At 35.1% G+C, this 24,463-nt stretch overlaps 1 protein-coding gene across 1 annotated transcript in view; it reads left to right on the forward strand.

Moving 5' to 3' along the window:
- Agmo (alkylglycerol monooxygenase) overlaps positions 1–24,463 on the forward strand; it is a 323,268-nt gene that overhangs the window by 100,365 nt on the left and 198,440 nt on the right. The window contains exon 4 of the mRNA XM_013024069.1: positions 22,211–22,314. Within this exon, the coding sequence (XP_012879523.1) occupies positions 22,211–22,314 (104 nt within the window). The remainder of the gene's footprint in view (positions 1–22,210; positions 22,315–24,463) is intronic.

The raw sequence follows: 24,463 nt of genomic DNA on the forward strand, positions 1-24,463 counted from the left end.
CTTTCCAATCCAGGAGCATGGGAGGCTTTGCCATTTTTTTAGTTCTGTGTTGATTTCCTTTTTCAAGATTTTAAAGTTTTCATCATAGAGGTCCTTCACGTGAAGTGGAATTTCTATGTTGTTTTGATTTGCATTTCTTTTATGGCTAAAGAAGTTGGGCATTTCTTTACATGTCTATTGGCCATTTGTATTTCCTCTTCAGAGAAGTCTCTCTTTAAGTCTTTAGTCCACTTGTTAATCAGAGGGTTGTTTCTTTGAGGATAGGTTGTTGGGGGATTTAATTTTTGGAGCTCTAAGTATATTTTAGATATGAGGCCCTTATCTGTTGCATGGTTAGTGAAGATCTTCTCCCGATCAATGGGCTTTCTATGTCTTTTGCCATGCAGAAGCTCTGCAATTTCATGCAATCCCATTTGTCCAACCTTTCTTTGACTTGTGTTATTATTAAGAAAATTCTGGCCCATGCCAAAGAGACCTAGAGTTTCTTCTATACCTTACTGTGATGTTTTCAGGGTTTCTGCATTTACGTCAAGGTGTTTGATCCATTTGGAGTTGATTCTGGTACAGAGTGATAGATAAAGATCTAGCTTTAGTTTTCTTCATGTGTTTAACCAATTTTGCCAGCACCATTTACTGAAGAGGCTGTCTTTCTTCCATTATATAGTTTTTAGCTCCCTTTTCAAAGATTATGTGGCTATAGGTCTGTGGGTTCATTTCTGGGTCTTCAGTTGTGTTCCATTGGTCCTGAGGTCTGTTCTTGTGCCAGTACCAAGCTGATTTGATGACTATGGCTTTGTAGTAGAGTTTGAAATTTGGTATTGATATTCCTCCAGCATTATTCTTTCTGCAAAAGATTATTTTTCTACTCAGGGCCTTTTATTGTTACATATGAATTTTTGGATTGCATCTTCTATTTCATTAAAGAATGAGGTTGGGATATTGATAGGTATCACACTGAATTTGTAGATAGTCTTTGGCAATATTGCCATTTTTGCCATGTTAATCCTCCCAATCTAGGAGCATGGGAGGTTTTTCCCACTTATCTCATCCCTGAATTTAGAGGTAATATCTTTAGTTTTTTGCCATTAAGTATAATGGTGGCTGTAGGTTTGTCATACACAGTCTTTATTATACTGAGGAATGTTCCATGGATTCCTAGTTTTTCCAGAGCTTTCATCATAAAAGGATGTTGGATCTTGTCAAGTGCTACATCTATTGAGATAATCATGTGGTTCTTATCCTTGCTCTTGTTGATGTGATTAATTATGTTGCTTGTTTTACATATATTGAATCAGCTTTGCATCTCTGAAATGAATCCTTTTAGATCATGGTGTATGATTTTTTTTTGATGATCTGTAGAAGTCGATTGGCCAAAATTTTGTTGAGAAGGTTTGCCTCAATGTTCATCAAAGAAATGGGTCTATTATAGTTCTCTTTCTTTGATGAGTCCATGCCTGATTTTGGGCTGAGGGTTATTCGGGCTTCATAGAAAGAATGAACTTTCACAATATTTGCAAGAAATTCGTCCATTTCTTCTAGGTTTTCAAGCTTATTAGCATAAAGGTTTGAGAAGTATTCCCTTATAATGCCTTAATTTTGGTTGTTTCTGTGGTGATATTTCCATTCTCATCTCTGAGTTTGTTTATTTGAGTGTGTTCTCTTCTTTTTCTGATAAAATTTGCTAAGGGTCTGTCAATTTTGTTAATTTTTCCAGAGAGCCAACTCTTCGTTTTATTGATTCTTTCTACAGTTATTTGGACTCTAATTCATTTAATTCTGATTTAATTTTAATCATTTGTTTCCATCTATTGGGTTGGGGTTTAACTTGTTTCTATTTTTAAAGGAGCTGCAGGTGCATCCTTAAATTGTTTGATTCAGATCACTCCAATTTTGTAATATTTAAACTCAGAGCTATAAACTTGCCTCTGAGTACTGACTTTGCTGTGTCCCAGAAGAACTGGTAATTTGTGTGTTCATTTTTGTTAAATATCATGAACATTTGAATTTTCTTTCTAATCTCTTCCATGACCCACTGGTGGCTCAACAGTGTGTTGTTTAGCCTCCGTGTGTTACAGGAATTTCTTTGATGGCTTTTGGTGTTGAATGCTAATTTTATTCCCTTGTGGTCTGAGAGAATGCAGGGCATAATTTCAATATCTCTGAATTTGGATAAATTTGCTTTGTGACATAAAATGTGGTCTATTGGAGAATGTTCTGTGTACTGCAGAGAAGAATGTGTATTCTGATGCTACTGGGCGAAATATTCAGTAGATGTCTGTTAACTCTAGTTGATCTATGCATTTGTTCAGATCTGAGGTTTCTCTGTTGGGTTTTTTTGGGTTGATCTATCTGGCAGGATAGTGCGTAAAGTCCCCAACAATTAATATCTTTGGATATATGTGAGATTTGAGGGTAAGTACTGTTTCTTGGATAAATTTGGCTTCACTGTTATTTGGTGAATAGATGGTTAGAATTGTAATATATGCCTGAAGGAGAGATCCCTTAATTAGTAAGTATGTATGACCTTCTTCATCTTTTCTTGCTAATTTTAATTTGAAGTCTATATTAACTGATTTTGGATTGCATCTCCCACCTGTTTATGGGTGCTGTTTGCTTGGTAGATTTTATTCCAGCCTTTCACTTTCAGAATATGTTTGTTTTTGTGGGCAAGGTGTGTCTCTTGAAGGCAGCAGATAGAAGGATCTTGCTTTTTGATACAAGTAGACAATCTGTCACTTAATTGGAGAGTTAAGTCCATTAATATTGAGAGTTAGGACTGAGACGTAGTTCTTGCCATGATATCCACCTTCTTGGGGGCTCTGCCAACTTGGTTCTTCCTATAATTCTTGGGTTTTCTGTTTGGGGTCTGTTTCTTGGGACTTTATCATGCTCTTGTTGGCTTTCTATGTGTAGGACATTTTTAAGTATCTTTTGTAGGGCTATCTTGGTGGAGATATATTGTTTCAATTTTTCTTTGTTGTGGAAGGTTTTTACTTGACCTGTTATGAAGGAGAGTTTAGCCAGGTACAGTATTCTTGGTTGCTAATTGTTTGTCTGTAGGGTGTGGCATACAACATTCCAGGCTCTTCTTGCTTAATTGTCTCTGAGGAGAAATCTGAAGTTATTCTGATTGCTTTCCCTTTATAGGTGAATAATCTTTACTCCATGACAGCTTTAAGGATCCTTTCCTTGGCCTCAATTGATCCTGTGCAGATTACAATGTAACAGTGGGATGTCCTGTTCTGGTCTGGTCTATTTGGGGTTCTAAAGGCTTCTTGTATCTGAATAGGCCTATTTCTTGCATGTTTGGAAAGTTCTTGACTAGGATCCTGTTGAATAGACTCCCTAGACCTTTCAGTTCTTTCTCTATGCTCTCCTCTCCACCCATTAGCCTTAAATTAGGCCTTCTGATGTTGAATAGATCTATCTTATTTCTTGGCTACGTCTTGAATACTTCTCTGTTCTTTCTGTATAATGTCTGGTTTGTCTTCTATCCCAGAGATTCAATCTTCTTTATGGTCTAACCTACTGTCAAGACTTTCTACTTTGTTTTTTATTTCCTTTCCTTCTAATTGGTCAGATTTGATGGTTTCAAATTCTTTGTTGGAGCTTTGTTTTAGATCTTGTATGGACTTCTTTACCTCCTTAATTTGGTTTTCAGTGTTCATTCTCAGATACATTAGTTGATTGGTTATAGTTTCATCTGACTCCCTTTCCTTCTGTTGGGCTTCATTCAGCATTTTTTTTGTGGTCTCCCTGGATTGCTCCAGCTTTCTGTTTGTAGATTCCATGAATGGCTCTATTAATCTTTGTTTATTCTTATCCTGCTCATGCAATTCCTCTATTAATCTTTGATTAACCTCCTAGCAAAATTCCTGTATTAATCTTTGGTTAGCCTCATCAAACTCAGAGATTTCCCTATCATGATCACACAGAGTCCTTTACAGACTTTCAGTCTTTTCATTCAGCATGCTTATCAGTAGTGTTTGTGGAGCATTTTGGGAACTCTTGTCCAGATTATTCATTAACTGCTCTGTTGCCTGATTATCATGAACAGGAGTTGAGATACCTGGACTTTCCATTTTTCTTGTGTTTCTCTGGCTTAGTCTGCCCATTTGGGTATGAAAGAAAACCAATTCTCTGCTAGAACACTACTTTAAGGCAAGCATCAACCAGAGTTCTGTAGTTTCACAGATTGTTTTATACAGTCAAAATGAGTACATGTACAATCTAGTTCAACAACATACAACTTGGGATCAATGGACTAAGAAAATCAAAGAGGGAGTCAGCAGACCAAAAATTAATAGGTTTAGGGAGAATTTTGAGGAGAAAATAAGCTTAGAGGAATGTGGGGAAGGAAAGGGAGAGAGAGAATATAACTAAGACCTAAATTCAGAGAGAGGAAAAGGATGGAAGTAAAGGAGACAAGAGATAAAGAAAGTGAAAAACTGAAAAATAAAGAATTTAAAAATGAAACACAAAAATTACATAAGTATAAAGAAATAATACTACAATTAAAGGAATTAAGGCTGAGAGTTTGTGACTTAAGTAATATCAGTGTCTGAATTAAGTGTGCACACAATGAAGGATAAGATCTAATAATCAAAGATAGGTATATATCAGGGGATGAACAGAACAGCAATTAAGTAAAGCACAAAATGAAAACACCCAAAAAGGACCAAAAAGAAAAAGGGAAAAAATTAAAAAAAGAAACCTAAAATAAAAATGATGAAAAAAATAGAATTTTTTTAAAATTAAAAAAATTAAGGAGGAAAAAGAGTTCTTTGATTTTATTTTATTATATTTTGGAGGGGGTGTTCTTGTATCTCCCCTGTATCCACAATCAGTCTCTTGGTGGAGTCTCTGGTTTTCTTGTGGTGTTTGGTTAGCCTGTGTCTTGATTAGCTTTTTAAATCAGTTTGTTTGAGCAGGCAGAACAAAGCTCTACCTTACCAGGAACTTTATGATCCTCCTCCCAGGCTAGTTCAGTTGGAAGGTGATCTGCTTTGAGTATCACAAAAGAGGGAGATGGCTGTTTCATCTAACTTGGATTTGTTGTGATGGGGCTAGGTTGTGGGTATGGTTGAGGCCTGTCAGCTATCAGTAGCTTTTCCCTGAGGGGCAAGCTCCTTAGTTACTCACACAGCCCAGCCTGGAGCCATTCTCAGGATTTATGTTTACTGAGTTTCCAATTGTTTTTTTTTTTTATACTCTCCTTCAGCTAAGTCTGCTGCCTGTGCTACAGTGGGGTAGGATCAACCTCTGGCTCTGTTTACCCAGTGAAGAAAGTCACTCCTCCAAGGGTGGAAGTACCTCTGCCTTGGAATGGCAACTTTCCCCTGGGGTGGAGCTGAGCCCCACAGATCAAGTTGCTTTGACCTGTTGAATGGCTGATATTGTTTTCCTCCAAGGCCTGAGTTAGGGGCTAGCTTCTCTGGCATGGTGTTTGTCAGTATCAATGATGGAATTCTTCTCTGGTGGTGGAGAAGGGACTACCTTCCCACCCCTGCTCTGTGAAAAATAGTGAGGATGTCTTGTGTGGTACTCACATCTTTCCTTGGTTTCCAGGCCTTCCATGGTCTGTGACTGTCTGTGGTCAGCCCGATGAAGATTTCCACTCCTTGTCAGTTCCTGCTGGCAGTGAGTAGACTCTGCTCACACACTGCCTCTGGTGCCTTTGTCCGAGGCTCTCTCTGATGATATGGCAGCAGCCACCACTGATCCTGCTGCCCGAACACCACTGAGTGCTGGCATCTGTCTCTTTAACCAAGTTGCCTGAATTTTTCCTCTCTGGCCAAACTCTGTACTATAGTGGCACACTTGGCGTGACTTTTGAGCCTCAGACTTTTCACTGAAACAGGTTTCTACATGAAAGCTTGTTTAGCCCCCAGCATCTCCTCTGCCATCTTCCTTCAGACTCTCCAAGTTTAAATTTTTTTAAGAATGTATATTGCTCTAGAATACTCCATAGATCTGCCTGCTTTATTGAAAAAGCTGTGAAACTTAAGATAAGATTTTCGATTAAACTGAGGAGAAATCTAGCTCTGAAGTATCTTCTGTTCAAATTTTTATTTCCTTATTTTACAATGTAACCAAAGTAATGTTTTGAACTCACTTATCATTTCTAAGTATATAAAACAATATAATACAGTAGTTAATATAAAGTTAACAATCATTAAAAGTTTTCTAATTTTGTTTTATATCTACTCTGTTGTGCATAAATTAATTTTTAAAGTTTGGCTATGTTATTTCATATTTTCATTCTTTTTTTTTGTCAGTCATGGGTCTTGAACTCTGGGCCCGGGTACTTTCACTGAGCTCTTCAGCTCAAAGCTAGCAATCTACCACATGAGCCACAATGCCACTTCTGGTTTTCTGGTGGTTAATTGGAGATAAGAGTCTCATGGACTTTCCTGCCCAGGCTGGCTTTGAATCGTGATCCTCAGATCTCAGCCTCCTGAATAGTTAGGATCATCTGCGTGAGCCACCATCATCCAGCTCATATTTTTATTTGTAAATACAGTTTTTATATAGAAGTAAAATGCTAATCAAGTAAGTTAATTTGACGAACTTGAAAGAGGCAACTTTAATCCTTTTGTGTGAAGCCAAAGTAAATAATATATAGATAGATAGATAGATAGATAGCTATGTTCATGAATTTTTATTGAAAACAGAGATAGATATAGATATGGATATAATTATGTTCATGAATACTTTTTTGATTGAAGCTCATTTTACTATTAAATGTATCCCAAAGGTAAGATACATGTATTCATTATAATCAGAAATGGTGTGTGTGCATGCCATTCTGAACGTACTGAAATTTGCAATCTATTTCTATAGATATTACTCTGAAATCCAAAGGTAGTTTTCTCTTTCTCAAAGAATATATTTGAATAAATGTTTTGATGAAATTCTCAATGTACTAGCATGTATAGTCTATGAAAAAGACAGAATTATGTTTGTTTCAGAAATTAAAATTGAAATTTGTGATATTAAGGCTAGTGTTCTACTCCTTGAGCCATACCTCCTCTTCCAACTTTTTCCTGGTTGATTCAAGGTAAGTGCCTTATAGACTCATCTGCTTATAGACGCAACTTAGCTTCAAGCTGGAATCCTTAGATCTCAACATCCTGAGGAGCTAAAATTAGAGGTGTGAGCTACCCCTTGCCTGCCCTTCCTCCTCCCTTTTAATGATGGGGTTTCAATGTCTGTAATTCAAAAGGGAATTAAAAAGCAAAAGTTTTGGCAATGACTTAGGCAGAAACTGACATCATTATTTGAACTTGCTAGAGAAATTACTGATTGATGTTTGTATCACTGTGACTTTTTAATGTTTGAAGGTTTTGCTTACAAATTATCTACCAGTTATAGACAAGCCTGTTGGTGCTGTTATGATGAAAACCTACAAACCAAGTATCTTACAGCAGCAGAAACTTATTTCTCACAGTTTGAGATGATGTCTGGAGAAACTTTAAGATCAAGACGGGAGCAGATTCAATGAGTAATGAAAGGATGTGGATTTATTTCAGGCCTTAATTAGAAGAAGATTAATTACATTCCCTAATTACCCTCTCACACTCAAAAGTCACTTTCCATACACTCCATTTCCCACAACCATCACTGAAAGGGTGGGATTTTTCCATGCAAATGATATACACCATCAAATCATAGCAATTCATATCATTGGAGAGTTCAAAGTATCAGGTCTTATACAAAGTAATTTAAAAAAAATACGGTGGCAGGTCAAATCCTTACAGAGTTCATTATTTTCATTTGTTTTTGTTTTCATTTTTGTTACATTTGTAACTGATATGATTGAATGAAAAATTTGTATCAATCATATTGTAAATCTTCCATCCAAAAGAAAACCTACGTTGATTCTCATTCAGTATTGTGCATACAGCAATATCGTTCTCCATGAAAGGCAATAACTCAGTTATTATAGATGTGAGGATATGGCAAGTTTGGGCTTTGCATTGTTAACATAGCTTCTGAAGATCTAACTTTCACAATAGCACTATATTTCTCACTATGGACCTCAATGGTTCCTTAAACACCTGCTTCCTGTCAACTTATATAAATTCCTTTCATTTTACTTACATTGCCAAGAGTTCCCTCCTATTGCTCTCTTCTCCATAGGGGTGGCGGCACTTCTGGAACACGTTATACTGTGGAAATTACATCTAAAATGCACACTGACAATTGCTATTATTAATGCAATTGATCACGAAGCTCTTATGTCTGGAGAAAGAGGGTGAGAGTGTTGTTAAACAAATCCAGATCATCTCCAGCTAACACAGGGATGATATTCTGGTGAAAAGCTTAATGACAGGAAATTTTGAATTTTGGATTGCTTTTTAGCTTGGGTTAGATAACAGCAATAGCACCTTTCAACCTATACATATTCATTTACTCCATTTGGTGCCTTGGCGACCAACCACTAAGAGTTTTAAGCCTTGTGGGGAAAGGTTTCATTGGCATCCTTTATTGCCAGTAAGAACACCCCTTCTGAACATAGGCTGCCAAAGTATGTGGTATCCTGCAGAGCAAAGGATGAGGCATAGACTGTAGTGAGCCTGAACTGTTTGCACTTCCTAGCAGTGACACCAGACATCAATCTTTTCTAAAGACAGCTCTGGACTCATGAAAGTAAGAAGCCTCAAAAAAGAACAAATGAGGCATTATCCAACCCCCCAAAAATCCACAAAAAGTATTTTCCTCAGAGATGAATAGGCACTAGAAATATATACACTGCCATATTGTTTGTATAAATGAACAACCAAAGAGCAATCTTTCTTTATAGATATAATTCATATATTTATGAGGTTTAAATCTGTGGCATAACCTTTGAGAATCATTTAATTGCTTCACAGTGTATGTGCATATTTCATATTTTACATGTACATATCAGCTGGCTGTACAGAAAAATGCTAATTTGGTTACAGATAATCTGTTTCACATGCTGCAAGCATCAGTCATACATGACATCATTTTAGAAAATTATGCTATACAACTCAACTCTCTCAAACCAGTAGAACTTTAATCTTATTTCATGATTGGACAACATTTCATACAAGCTGATCATAAGGAGCAAGAGATATATTAAACAGAGGGTGTCTACTTTTTTAAATTACTTTGTCCTGTTAACTAAAATTTGTGGATGCCCATATTCTCAGTGCTCTACAGGGCTCAGAGTTCAAGGCTACTTGTGGCATAATAATTGGTTTTAGACCATTCGAAATAGAGCTTACATTTTGAAAATTTCTTATTTCCTGATCTTTTGTTTAAAACTAAATTTGATGGTTATTATATGCAGTATAATCTTTAAAATATATTCTGGCACATGAATTTATGAAGTATTTCAAAACATATTTTTGAAATTATATTTAAATATCGAATTTATTTGTAAGGAAATGTATTTTTTCAGTAGGGTGCATATTTTTGTGAATCTATATATGTGTGCATGTGTATTTGTGTAGGTGTGTGTGTGCATTCCAGAGTAGTAATAAGTCCAAATGGATCAAAGACCTTGAAGTAAAAGCAGACACCCTGAAAACATTACAGGAAGGGCCAGGCACTGGTGGCTCACACCTGTAATCCTAGCTACTCAGGAGGCTGAGATCTGAGCATCAAGATTCAAAGCCAGCTCAGGCAGGAAAGTCCATGAGACTCTTATCTCCAATAAACCACTAGAAACCCAGAAGTGGTGCTGTAGCTCAAGCAGTAGAGTGCTCGCCTTGAGCTGAAGAGCGCAGGAACAGCTCCCAAGTCCAGAGTTCAAGCCCTGTGACAGACCCCCCAAAAAACAATTACAGGAAGGAATAGGAGAAACTCTAGGGCTCCTTGGCACAGGCCAAAATTTTCATAATAAAGATCCAGAAACACAACAAATCAAGGAAAGGTTGGACAAAATGGGATTGCATGCAGAGTTTCTGCATGGCAAAGGACATAGCTAGCAAGATCAATAAAAATCTCTTGAGTTGGGAGAAGATGTTCACTAGCCATACAATGGACAAGGACCTCATTTCTAAAATATACTTAGATCTCAAAAAATTAAATCCTCCAACAACATACCTTCAAAGAAACAACCATCTGATTAATAAGTGGGGTAAAGACTTAAAGAGAGACTTCTCTGAAGAGGAAATACCAATGGCCAATAGACACATGAAGAAATGCTCAACTTCTCTAGCCATAAAAGAAATGTAAATCCAAACAACATTGAGATACCACCTCACCCCAGATAGAATAGCTATAATCTAGAGCTCTAATAAAACAAATACTGGAAGGGATGTGGCCAAAAGGGAACCCTACTACGTTGTTGGTGAGAGTGTAAACTTGTTTAACAACTTTGGAAAGCAGTATGGAGATTCCTCAAAAGACTTCACATGGAGCTCTCCTATGACCCAGCAATCCCACTTCTGGGCATTTACCCAAATGATCACAAATAAGGTCATACTAGAGCTACCAGCACAGCTATGTTTATCGCAGCTTTATTTACCATAGCGAAGCTATGGAACCAACCCAGATGTTACTCAGTAGATAAATGGATCAAGAAAATGTGATACACACACACACACACACACACACACACACACACACACACACACACAATGGAATTCTATGCCTCCATTAGAAAGAATATAGCTCCATTTGTTAGGAAATGGAAAGACTTGGAAAATATCGTATTTAGTTAAGTAAGCCAAGCCCAAAGAAACATAGGTCCCATGGTTTTCCTTATTTGCAATAATGAGTATATGTCTAGGACAAGCACAAAAGGTCAAAAGCCATGTACATATGTCCCTATAAGATGATGCTGAGAGAAATGAACACCAAGATAAGTACAGAAAGGGTTTTATCTTTGTTGCTGTTGTTTTTAATGTACTGTGTGATTTCTTTTTTTTTTTTTAATATGTTCTTCCTTTAGTGTATAACCCCTGTTTTCATTGTATTTGATTCTGGTGCCCTGCATCTTGCATATACTTTTTTTTTTTAATCTGGGGAGTGGAAGGGAAATAACAAAATGCCGAAACAAGCATACAGGTTGACCCATTGTAGCAATGAGCGAAGACAATATGTTGAAAACGAACTTTACAACTTCCGGTTGGGAGGACGGAGGAGCTGAGGAAGTGGGGAGGAAGGGATTGTAGGGGAAAAACAAAGGAGAGGGTAACAATGTACTCATTACCTTACTCATGTAACTGTAACTTTACAATTAATAATATTTTTAAAGTATATGTCATATTTTTATGTTTGTTTATTTATTTTCACTTGCTTGTGGAGAGAGAGCCTCACTATTTAGTCATGGCTAGACTTGAACTCCTTACCCTCTTCTCTCACCTGAGTGCAAATGAACCTGGCTCATTCTTTCAAATTTTAAGAGTAGTAGGATTTATAGTGCAATAGGGCTCATGTTGATCACTTCCTTCTGTATTTGGTAATCTTGCTATATTTAGGAGTTTTGTTTAATTACAGTCTTTAATTTTTTTGTTTATACGTGTAACATTCAAAAACATAATTGATAAGGTCATCAATGACATTGTTATCTTGCTAATCTCAAAGTACACCAAAATAATATGAGATACATTCAAAATACAAATTATCTTGTTATCATTGAGTAATTTTAATTATGAGAAAGTTTGGCTTTGGGAAGTAGGTGAGAGAGCAGGAAGAAATTAGGAAAATTATACAGTTGAAGCAGAGAACCAGAAGCAAGAGTTCTTACCAAATCCAATGAAAAGCTTTACAAAATGAATTAAAGACTGAATGTTTCAGAAACTTCAGGTAGGCTAGTAGCTAAAGAGAGGGCTTTTGTTTTTGATAAGAAAAAGTCCAATAATAATTTTGGACAGATTTGAGTGTCATTTATAATGAGTTTAAGAATGAATTGGTAGTAAGGAAGTAAATAATCTGTCCTTTTCAGATATTGAGATATAATCAAATTAGGGGAAGGGAAGGTTGAGGGATAATCTTTAAATAGGACTGCAATTAGAAGTAATATTTATAAATGAACAGAATTTTTTTAAAGAAAATATAAGCCTGACACCTCTGACTCACCTCTATAATCCCAGGTATTCAGGAAGCTAAAATTTGAGGATCACAATCTGAAGCCAGCCTAGGCAGGAAATTCTGTGGTTCTGATCTCTAATTAACTACCAAGAAATCAGAAATGGAAATGTGCCTCAAGTGGTAGAGTGCTAGCCTTGAGCAAAAAAAGACAGTGTATAGGCCCTGAGTTCAAGCCCCAAATGAGCACACATACACAAAAATACACGTGCTTATTGAACAAATCCTTTAAGCAGTATGGTGTGGTTACTAATGTTTCAAATGAGCCAATTTTTATTCAATGAACACATTAGTGTCTACTATGTAGCAACATGCTGTGGTAAATAAAAAGTGGTGACAAATCTCCCACTAAGAATCGTATAAAATAGTGGAAAATGCAGAATAGAGTGCTCATAATGTATGAGGATTGCTTGCATAAGGTTTATAATAGTCCTCTGGCTGAGAAGAACTAAAAATAATTTTCTGGAGAAAATGATGGCTAAAGTAGTTTTTAAAAAATATAGAGTATGTTACAGGCAATGCAGAGATAGGGATCCTCAGTAATACTGAGGGTGTCTGCAAAATCCAGAGAATACCAGACCCATGAGAAATATGAACTTTCAGGTTTTATATAATATTCATGTATCTATTATATTTCAACCATTTTAAGTAAGTCAGAGAAACATAAATTCCATGATTTCCTGCATTTATATTTGCTAGAATATGTTTATAAATCTATAAGCAAACACACTAGATGGCAAGCAAGTGGTTACAAATGAAACTCGTGTAATTGACTCTATGGAGGACACAAACTTTTGAAAGTCTAAGTCAAAGCCCAACAAAATAAGTACCTGGAAATGAGTACTTTCATGAGAGTGAGGATGGGACCAAAGGGAAAGGAGTAAAAGAATGAAGAGAGGAGAGGGGGAAAGGAAGGGAAGAATCCTATGAGAAATATTATGGAACGGGTGTGTAGAAGGGAAAAGAAGATGTTAAAGTGGTAACAGAGATTAAGATTCATTAAACACGTAAGCTGCTTATTTAAATTTCAAAAAATACAGTACCTAAACCTAAAATTAAGATAAACAAGGGGAGGGGTGGGTTGGGAGTAATGGATGAGATTGTGGGCGGGAATGACATTGATTGAGATGCACTGTATTCATAAATTGCTCTGGTGAATGACAACTCCTTAGTACAACTACTTAAAGATAATAAAAATATTTTTAAAATGGTCCAAAAATACCAACATAGTAAATATATACATGTCTAGGATTCAAACAGAAATTATATATTATAGATTATGTAATGTATATTATATACTACATATAAAACCTATAATATATTGTCTCTCTATATGTGTATGTATATAAAGACCTTCCTCCACTTGTGGCAGAACAGATCAGGTGGGGTGTGGCCTATTTGTCCTATGGTGGTACTTACTGACCCTTGAACTAGAGTTTGAATGCTGTGAGAGCTAAGTATCTTACACATTCACATCACAGTGAATGCAAATCAATTATATATGTGGCACCAAGATCTCCCTTAAGAAACAGGTGTGGGATGGAAATGGAGGATATGGGAAGTACAGTGGACTGATGAGAATTTGAGAATTAGGAAGAGTGATAAGTTGCATTACAGGATCAAAAACAAAAGGGACATGTCTGAGTAAAAGGTAATATATATTTGATGTACTGAGTAAAAGGTTGCAGGATAGAGGTGTAAAATAAGGTAGTCTTACTAGAATAATTGGAAAGATTTTTTTCTAAAATTTTTAACATCTCAGTTTCTGAGGTGACCAGGCCAACCACATGAGACCTCTTTGTGTAGTTATAAACAATTATAGTTATCTTTTCTATTCATGTGAAGGTAGATGGATCTGTTTGAATTAAGACATTCATTTCTGAATCACTCTGGAACATTCATTTGATATAGGCTTATTCTTTGTAACTTCTGAACAACAAAACTTTCTAACACAAAAGCCAGGCATGTTTTCCCTCAAGTACTAAAAATTAGTTTGCAAACACAAAAGTATGTGTTGAGAATAATGAAATCCTGGTACATTTTAACTGTTGCTACCAAGGCTAAAGTGAATACACTTTGCAGGCTCATTAGGTAGAGAATCTGGAGATTTTCTACTATGATATTTCTAGATATTTTCCTACTTCACTGACAATCTATGGTTGTTTTGCTTTCCTGGTAACTTCCTCAGGTTGCTCTTCTTTCAAGTATTATACATTATATGTTCTTGGATCTGGGGACTTGAAGTGACATATTATGTAAATTATTGTTCCAAACATAATATAGAGGAAGTTCATTGTGTCTCACCTCAGACAAGTGTGCAGCACTGAAGTGTCACAAGAATACTTGCCAGTCCTACCTCAGTCTGTTAACCTAAGGCAGGGCTTTTCCCATGATTTCGGATGTCTGACTGTGCTAGTCAGGTATTTATGAAGGCTGAATACATGCCATTAAATACTCTGAAAAATTTCTTGCTTCCCTCCTATATAATATTTTGGATTCCTTTGAATCTGATTGTATTGTGACCATGATAAAATCCTGAAATCATGGATAGTTTTTATTTCAAGTTATTTGTAATCCAATCATGCTGAGATTTGCACAGAATAATTTTCTACATAGAAGATAGTTTTTAAATTTTATTTTCATGGTTGAGAGGTATGCCAATCTCTGTTAATCAAATATTTTACTTTCCTAGCCTGTCAAGTGATGAGAAACTTAAGTATTCATATAATTTAAGAATGTTTTAGTTCCAATAATACTTTTTCTATGGAAGAAAAAAGAGAGTAGTAGACACATTCTCAGAAATAGAGGTCATCATCCCCTAGTGAAAGATCCTCCATTCCGTTATGTCCTAGAATTAAGGCTGTATAAATTTCAACTGAGAAGTAAAGGTGATAACTTGGTTTTGGCCAATAGCAACACCAAATTCCAAAACTAGGGGCTAGGAAGGTGGCTCAGTGGTGGACTGCTTGCCTTGCATGCATGAGGCACTGGGTTCGATTCCTCAGCACCACATAAGCAGAAAAAGCCAGAAGTGGTGCTGTGGCTCAAGTGATAGAGTGCTAGCTTTGAGCTGAAGAGCTGAGAGACAGTGCCCAGACTCAGAATTCAGTCCCCACAACCAACAAAAAAAAAAGAATTCTCAAAGTGGAGAATATAAATAGAGAATTATGGTGGTAAGAGAAAGAAGAGTGTCCAATGAAATCAGACACTGTAACAATCAGCTTCACTCACCTGTGTAATACAGTGGACAATAACAAGAAAGTGCCATGATTTCTGTTTTGTTTGTAAATGCAGTTGTTAGCCATAATGTATTTGTAATTACTAAACCTGGAAATATGTGTGTGAAGCTTAGAAATTCAAATTACAAATATTACATATATACATAAGTATACACCTGGATGTACAATCTACCTAGAATGCAAGTGTATATGTAAAAATTATAATGTGGCTTTTTTTTATCTCATTAGGCTTTTTGAGTAAATACAATTCTCTTTTTTTCTCCATAATTTTATTCTTTCCTTATTCTAGTTTCTAAATCATCTATTTGAACAATTTCTTTCTATGAATGAATTGTATTTAAAAATTTTAGAGGTAATAATGTTGCAAACTTATCTAGCATATGCATCTACTAAATACTTATGATGTTTGCTAATATGCTGAAGAGAATTGCTTTTAGCCATTCTATTTAAGAAGCCAAGAACTCTCTCTTTCTCTTTGTCTCTCTTTTTTATCTCTTTATCTCTTCCTCCATATTTCTGTGTCTCTGTGTGTTTCTGTCTTTCCCTCTCCTACATACTTGATATAATAAAAGGGAAATATACATGTCAAGATACAGGTGCTTTAATGTTTTCTGTATTTGGACCAAGACATTAAGCTGGAAGAGGCTGGATACAGAAAATAAACTGTGGGGAGAGACTATAGAGGTGTATTTTAATCATTTATACATTACTATAACTACATGATTCATCTAGGCTGACTTTATGAAGAAACAAAGCTTAGTTAGCTAGCAGTTATAAAGTTCAGGTATAAAGGCATGATTCTGGCTTTGGCTCAGCCCTGGAGAGGGTGCTCTTTGGCTGCATTACATCATGGTGGGTGGCAATGATGAAGGGATGTGTATCAGGCAGCGATTGCATCATGAAATAAGACCCCAGAATGATAGATGGGCTCATTGTCAAGCTTTTGCAATAACCTTCTAATAACAGCTACCAACAGTGATTAGATTGACAGCTTAGTGTTTCTGATGGGCTCAGTTTCATCAAAATTATGTCTTCTAGAGAAATGATGTACATATGCCCAAACATCTAGATCAAAATTCCTCTTTTATTCAAATTGGCTGTATAGCTTTAGGAAGATTTAGAAATTTCTGTTTAGATATTAAGTAGGACAAGGGCAAATCAGAAAAAGAAACTACAAAACATCAGTCCAAACATTCAGTAATGTTATGAATTTTATTGTTGTAACTCTATTTTGTGCTATACAAAATAGATGAAATTGTGATCAAACAATAACACTGATAGTTAATCCAATAACTGGTAACTGGAGGTATACTGAGACTATATTCATCATTCTTTACAACTGTGTTTGCTATTTATATTTATGTTTCATGGCTTAAGTCAATCACTTCATTTGCTTAGAGAGAAGGACTTATTTACATGATTTATAAACTATGCTTATTTACAAAAAATCATTTATATTGACTATTTCCACATGGAAAACATGACTGTTTTCATTTTACTATTAAAAATCTCAGTATATTAAATTGTTAGATTTCTTGTTAAAAGCAATGGTATCTCAAGCATAGTGTTAATCACTATTTAGTAGGCATAGACAAACAATGATAGTCTAAGATTTGCATGAGCAGAAGTGGAATAATCTATCTAAAATTGAAAGCATAGAGATATTTTAGGTATAGCTCAAATGTTAAAGTGCCTGCCTACCAACCCCAAGGCCCTGAGTTCAGTCCCCAGTACTGGCATGCAGTCCATGTATATCACATATCTAATAGAGTATTTTCATGAAGAACATTTAAATATCCTCAAAAGAAAAGTGTGCAGTTAAAATATTCACTTAAATCTGGAGTAGATATTTTATTTATTTATTTATTTGTTTGTTGTTGGTCATGGGCCTGATCTCTGGGCCTGGGCATTGTCTTTAGCTCTTCAGCTTAAGACTAGCACTCTACCACTTGATCCAGAGTGCCACTTCTGGCTTTTTCTGCTTATGTGGTACTGAGGAATAGAACCCAGGACCTCATGCATGAAAGGCAAACACTCTACCACTGAGCCACCTTCTCAGACCCTTGAGTAGGTATTTTTAAAAGAACATATGTAGATGACAAATAGACATAGAGCAATATCATTAGCCATTACAGCAATGAAAATTAACCTTTTAGTGTGATACTACAACATATTTATTATAATAGCTATCAAAGAAATTTAAAATGACTGATTTCAAGTGTTTTTTGAGATGTAGAATAACTGGAGTTCTCTTCTCATGCTCCTGAAGCTAAAGGAAAATGCATAAGCAGTTTGGAAAAGTTTGACCATTTGTGGACAAGCTAAATGTATGCACATTTTATAGTTCAGTAATCCTATCCTTAGCTATTTAGCCGAGTTAAAGACGTCTGTTCAAAAAAAGCTCAGTGTTGATAATGTTGATAGTAATTTTTAAAATTTTAAAAATGAACGATTCAGATAGTTGTCAACTAATGAATAAGTCAAAACAAACCCGAGCAATACCACATATATACAAATGGAATACTATTAAACAATAAAAATGGGAGAATTTCTAACATCTTATGCTGTCAAAAATAAGGCAGATAGAACATGTTTAAAATATCTATGCTTGACAACTTGTACTTCTCATTGTTGCAACAGGTCCACCTGTATCCTTAAATGACTTGTTTTTCCCCATCTCCTCCACAAGTTATACTGACATCAAATATAGTGAAGGCAGGGGTTATACTGTGGGGGAGGGACATACAAAGCAACAAAGACATAATCTTATAAATGCATTAGAAACACATGCATGAAAGAAAAAAACATTAAAATACATATCTAAGGGTTCATTTTCCTAACATCACATTATCTGACCTTTTCCTCTTGACTCATACATATACTAGATATTGCAAATAAGGGAAACCATGGGGCCTATGTTTCTTGGTGTGGGGTGGGGGGGTGGGGGTGGGGGGGAAGAATTGGAACTGGAGGGGAGAGGGGGGAGGCTGGGAAGGGATGTGAAGGATAAACAAAGGAGGAGGCTGCAATGCTTGGTAAGAAATGTTCGCATTATCCTGCCCATGTAATTGTAACCCCTCTGTACAGTATGTTCACAAATAAAATAAAATAAATTTAAAAAAAAGTGGTAGAGCCCTAGCCTTGAGCTGAAAAGCTGAGGGACAGGGCCCAGGCCCAGAGTACAGGCCCCAGGACCAGACCCAAAAAAAATAAAAGAAAAGAATTCTAAAAAAAATAAAAATAAAATAAAATATCTATGCCTCCATTTATATGACATTCTCTAAAAGGCAAACTCTCAAAGAAAACACAAATCAGTGGATGCTGTGGATTGAAGTGACAGGATTTGGTGAAAATATTATTGTTTTCTTCATAGTAAATTATTAGATTAAAAGAAGAAGCATCCATAATCTGATAGTTTCTGTGAGTACTACAAGGCAAAAACACTGTTCAACAGAATAAATACCAGGAAATGGTTACTTGAAAGATGTGGGATTTGGGTCAACAGGAGAGGAGTAACAAATGAAGAGAAGAAGGTGGGGGAAGTGGCATCAAAATTCAATGTATAACCTACATAATTAAGAAAACTGAGGGAAGGTGTGGATTGAGAGGGATGGGTAAGAATGTCAAAAGAGGTGACATTGATCAAGATGCATTATACTGATAAACTGCATTGTTCAATGACAAATATTGTATCCAACTGCTTAAAGAAAATGAAATATTTTTAAATAAATCAGAGTATTGTTTAGATGGATGCTTTTTTCTTATGACCTTGTATGCCCTGTATAAATAAACGTGTTTACAGGCTACAATACCATCTAAAGGATCAACTTTGGAGGATAGGAGGGAGGCTTTGCTTATAATCCTATTTTCTTGATTTTGGGGGGATTCAATTCCTCCTGGCACTTGCTTGTTTATTAGTCAGATTCCTTTCTAGTTTTCTGCTTTACACTCTTCTTCAAAGGTCACATTATATCACAGCAGCTGTCTTTATTCAGACAGCATTTGAGATTATAAGAGAAGAATGCCTAAGGCATAAGCTACTATTGGTTATAACTTAATATCAACATCCCATCATTTTGCCAAAATAATTGTTATAACTGGAGGTGGGGGTGGATTTAAAAATGCATAAATATTTGGAGATGACAGTCATCTATAGGGCCGTCCCTCTGACTCTTAATGGTCCACATTTCTCCTGTAGTCCTTGAAGATACATCACTCACTATTGTCAGATCAACATCCATAATCCCATGCCCTCAGTCAGGGTGAATCTTTTATTTTCCTGTCCTCAATCACAAAGGAAGGTGAGAATTTGTGGTGATATAACCTAATCTGTATGTGTGGTGATTACAGAGCTGTATTTGTTAAAATTTATAGAACTGAACATTAAAAGGGTGGATTTTACAAAATTGAAAAACATAACCAACTCAAGAAAATATCACACTCAAACTTTGCATTAAATTTTGGCCAAGTGAACAGAATTATTAAGTATTGAAATACATTTACACAGATCTGTAATTTGTACTAGAAAGGAGCACAATTGTTTTCATTTGTCACTGAATAGTAAAAAAAACATACCACAGGCTTATGAATTTGTTCATAGGGGAACCAATATATTAGGATTGAAGTTTAACCAAAATACCTTTTTCTGTTTAAAATTTGTTTTCATTCCCTATTGCAGGCAATTCAACCATTCAATTATTAGGGAAGATGAAAGTATCTGTGCTTTTTCTCATTTTATTCATAGAAGGACTATTGGGACAATTTCTATTAAGAACATTTCTGTAATGATTTTCAAAAATAATTTACTTCTATTAATTAAATTGAATAAAAATGTGAGGGGAAAAATGCTCTAGATTTCCAATTTGTTTCTCCCATTTCTGAAAAGGGACCAGAGGCAAGGCGGTGAGCTCCTGTGGCTGTACCCTGTTTGTTCAGCTGGCCTCTTTCAGGGAAGTCTTGTGTTACACACAGTTTGTGATAGGAAGTAAATGCTTTCAAAACAACCAAAGAGACAGGTCTTTAACCTCCACCTTTACAGATTCTTTGTTCCATTATTAGCTTATGCAGCCATCATAAGGAAGTAGCTCCAATACATATTATTTCCTCCTACTTTAACCTCATCTGATTAGCCTGCTCCTGTCTGAACTCAATTTTTAATGCATTATGATGAATAATATGAAAAATTAAATTCTGAAAGATCCAAAAATAGTCAAAATGCTGATTTGTAATGAAGATACTTTTAAGTAAGAGGCTTTGAAATATTCAGTCATGGGTGTGTGATCAAGAAAAAATGGTGTTTAAAAAACCTTAAGGACCCAAAGCATATGCAAGTCATATAAAACTAGGACAGTAATCAAATTTCTTACTCCTTATAATAGTTCCCACACAACATCTGAAGGTATAAAGTACCGTATGAGTGTTTTTATATTTAGGACATTAAGTTATCCATGATAATAGGTAAGTCAGAGTTTAAGTTTCTGAATTATTCCAAAGATTCTTCCTAGATAAATTTAGAAATTATTATAATAAATTATTCTTCCATAGGGTAAGAATATTTTCCTTAATTGCTGGATATAAATGCAGTACTATTGTTAGGAATGATTAAAACACCAATCAGCTGGTAGTTAATGAAAATACTTTTCCTACTTGTAAAACATAGCTGATAGGATGGGTGATATAATCAGAATCTTTCTTATTACCTCATCGGTCCTGTATCTATGAGCTGTTACTTTTTTACTGTAACACTTTCACTTTGCACACTTTGTTTTCTAGCTCCCTAAAAATATCCAGAGAGCTTTCATTTGATAAATCAATCACCAATAAGTCAACCTGGATATAATTCATATTCACATATATGAATATATTACTTATAAAACATAAAAATATGCCTCTAACAAATAATTCTGCCATATGCATGTCAATTCACTGCTAGTTTATATCTATTTGAAAGACCAATAATCTGATATTTCTGTTTCTAAACACACTGTTCAGTTTTCAAGCATACAAGCATACATTGGCACTAAGGAGAAAAAAAATGTAACAATACAATCTAGTGTAGCATGTTGGCCTGTGATTATTTTAGGAAATTTTCCAAAAGAAGAAAGTGGTCAGAAAAATAAAATCAATCATCTTTCCTCTGACTTAGTAATTATTACAGAGGCATAATGGTAAGAAAGTTAAACCTCTGATGTGTGCAAATCACATGGGAATCAATGGGTAATCTTGGTCAAGCTTGATGACAGAAAACATTTATTTTCTTCTTTGTTATTAGGGTAAATCACAACTGTGTGGGGTTATTGTAGAAATGGTATATATCTTTAAGCAACTATTTGATAATATTCATCTGAAAACTTAAATGAAATATCAAACCTAGGAACAAATATTACCATGCTTTCTTATTATTCCAACAGTTTTTAAGACTTCTCCAAAAGCCATCAGGAAATAATATTATGTAATGTTTGTTCCAAAATATGTGTGCCAATTTTTCCCATCAGAGAATTCTTCTTTAATTACAAATACGTTATCACATACTGAAAAATCATCAACATCCAATTACTATACTGTTACAACATTATTGGTTTGCTTTTATGATCTGTCAGGTTGTATATGTTAGCAAAGTGTAAATTTTAGAAGTCATTTGATTTTGCTGGTGGTATTTAATTATGTCACACACACTACACATAGTTATTGGCTATGCTTCAACTTTTTATTTATTTATAATTTATATACTTGCCTAGTTCCCAAAATGATTTGAGGTGTCTTTTTTTAATCACAAGTATATTAGCTAGCTTTTTCAGAGTTGCTGTAGATTTTTCATCCTTACTCAGTGACACAATCCGTATAACTGGACATTGAAGCTGCTTGTTCTTCATCTTTTGTTTCATTTCAAATTATGTGTATTGCAGAGGTTAATATTATGTGGGCTGCACACCAAACACACCACAGTTCTGAAGACTATAACTTATCTACAGCACTGAGACAATCTGTTATCCAGAATTACACTTCCTGGGTAAGTTGTATGAAATTTAATAAATGTGATAATGTTATTTTTTAGGTTTCAACTCCTTCCATTTCTCCCTAGTCAATGGCCAGAAGGTATTAACTAAAATGATTTTTTCTCTTTTGTAAGGATAGATACAGAAATGTTTCTCTCCTTTCTGTAAGAATAGACATATATGAAGAAAACAATCTATTTCAAAAATGGCTTTTTGTTTCCCTAAAACCTTGTCTAAAGGATAAAGTGATAGATTTTTTTTAAAGCTTATTCTGAAATAAGAGGTAAGTCTCTTAAATACATGCAGCAATTTCACTAGAATTTTTTATAAGACAATTGTAAAAATGGATTCCATTTGTGCTTGGTAAAGTGAAATCTTGAATGACTTGCTTTTAATTATTTGTTTCTGAAAAATAATAATTTTATATATTTATGGGATACAATGTGAGGTACACTTTGCTATAGATTGGCATGTGAAAGAATACATCAAAATAATTAGCGTATTTATTACCACTAAGATTGATCATTTCTTTGTTGCAAAATATTTTAAATCTTCTCATAGCTATTTATGAAACCTACAACATTCTCTTCAATAGAGCCACAGAGATTATATTTTCTCTCAAATTGGCACCCACTGCCAAGCACCACGTTTTCCTCACCAATACACAGACTTTCCTATTTCACAATTCTGGTATATACTTCGCTCTAATTTCTATGAATTCAAATGTTTAGTTTGATCCTAGAATTAAGATCACATTCTATTCATGTCTAGATTCCTGGCTATTTCACTTAGCACAATGTCCCTTAGGTTCATTGATGCTGGAACACAGAAGAAATTACCTATATTTATCAACTGGGCAGTATTACATGAGTATAGAGGTCCCATTTTCAAGATCCAGACATCTGTTTATGAAGACAGTGATTCTTTGTCTTCACTCCTGTGAATAACTGTGCACATGAAGATGTGGACATCTCTTTGGCAAATAGATTCAAGTTCTTTTGGATATAGTAGGATTACTGTTTTTAATTTACTTTTTTGTTCTTGTTGGCTTTTTATGTTTGTTTAGAAATCTACATACTGTTTTCTGAAATAACTGTATGCAATAATACCTCCAACAGATCAAAGTGTTTTCAGTTCTCTACATTCCCACTGAAACTCATTATCTTTCATCTCTGGTAATAGCCAAGTTGACAGGTGTAAGGTGATTTCTTATTGGGATTTTAATAATTCATATTTCTCAGATGGTTCCAAATATTGAATTTTTTGTCTGTCATGGGTTTTGAACTCTGGGCCTGGGCACTGCCCCTCAGCTCTTCAGCTCAAGGCTAGCGCTTTACCACTTGAGCCACAGCACCACTTTGGTTTTCTGGTGGATAATTGGAGATAAGTCTCATGGAATTGTCTGCCCGTCCTGGATTTGAACTGTGATTCTCAGATCTCTGTCTCCTGAGTAGCTAGGATTACAAACGTGAGCCACTGATATCTAGTCTGTTGAACATTTTTATCTGTTATCCATTTTTGTTTCTTCATTTAATAACTATCTATTCAATTCTTTGGGCCATTTTAATAGAGTTCTTTATTTTTATGCTATTCAGTCATTTGGGTTCTTTGTATATTTTTAATATTAACCAATGTATACTATATTTTTGGCAAATGTTTCATATAGATGTGTTTTTAAAACTCTCTATTTCCTGTGTTGTTCAAAAGCATTTCATTTTGATGAAAATTCCTTTGTTTATTTTTGTTTTTGTTACCTGTGCTTTTGGGATCATTCCAGAAAACCTCTGTCACCCCAATGTCATGAATCTTCTTTTCTATCTTTTCTTTTTCCTTTCTTCTTTACAAAATAAAATTTTATTGTAAAGATGATGTACATGTACATAAGTCAGTAATGAGTACATTTCCCTTTGAACAATGTCAACTTCTCCCTCATTCTCTCCCAGATTTTCCCCTCCGAACCTCCATCTCCCCTCACTAAGTTTTAGAATTCATTTTCATTGTCATGTCTAATGAGTATCATTCATAAGGAAATGGAAAGACTTGGAAAAAATTTTATTAAGTGAAGTAAGCCAGTCAACATTTCAACTATGTTGTATGATATTTAAATCAATTTTTAAATCCAGAAGGATTTCTGTATACTAACAATGATTGGCCAGAAAAAAA

This window comes from Dipodomys ordii, unplaced genomic scaffold (assembly GCF_000151885.1).
Source record: "Dipodomys ordii isolate 6190 unplaced genomic scaffold, Dord_2.0 Scaffold72, whole genome shotgun sequence".
NCBI lineage: Eukaryota > Metazoa > Chordata > Mammalia > Rodentia > Heteromyidae > Dipodomys > Dipodomys ordii.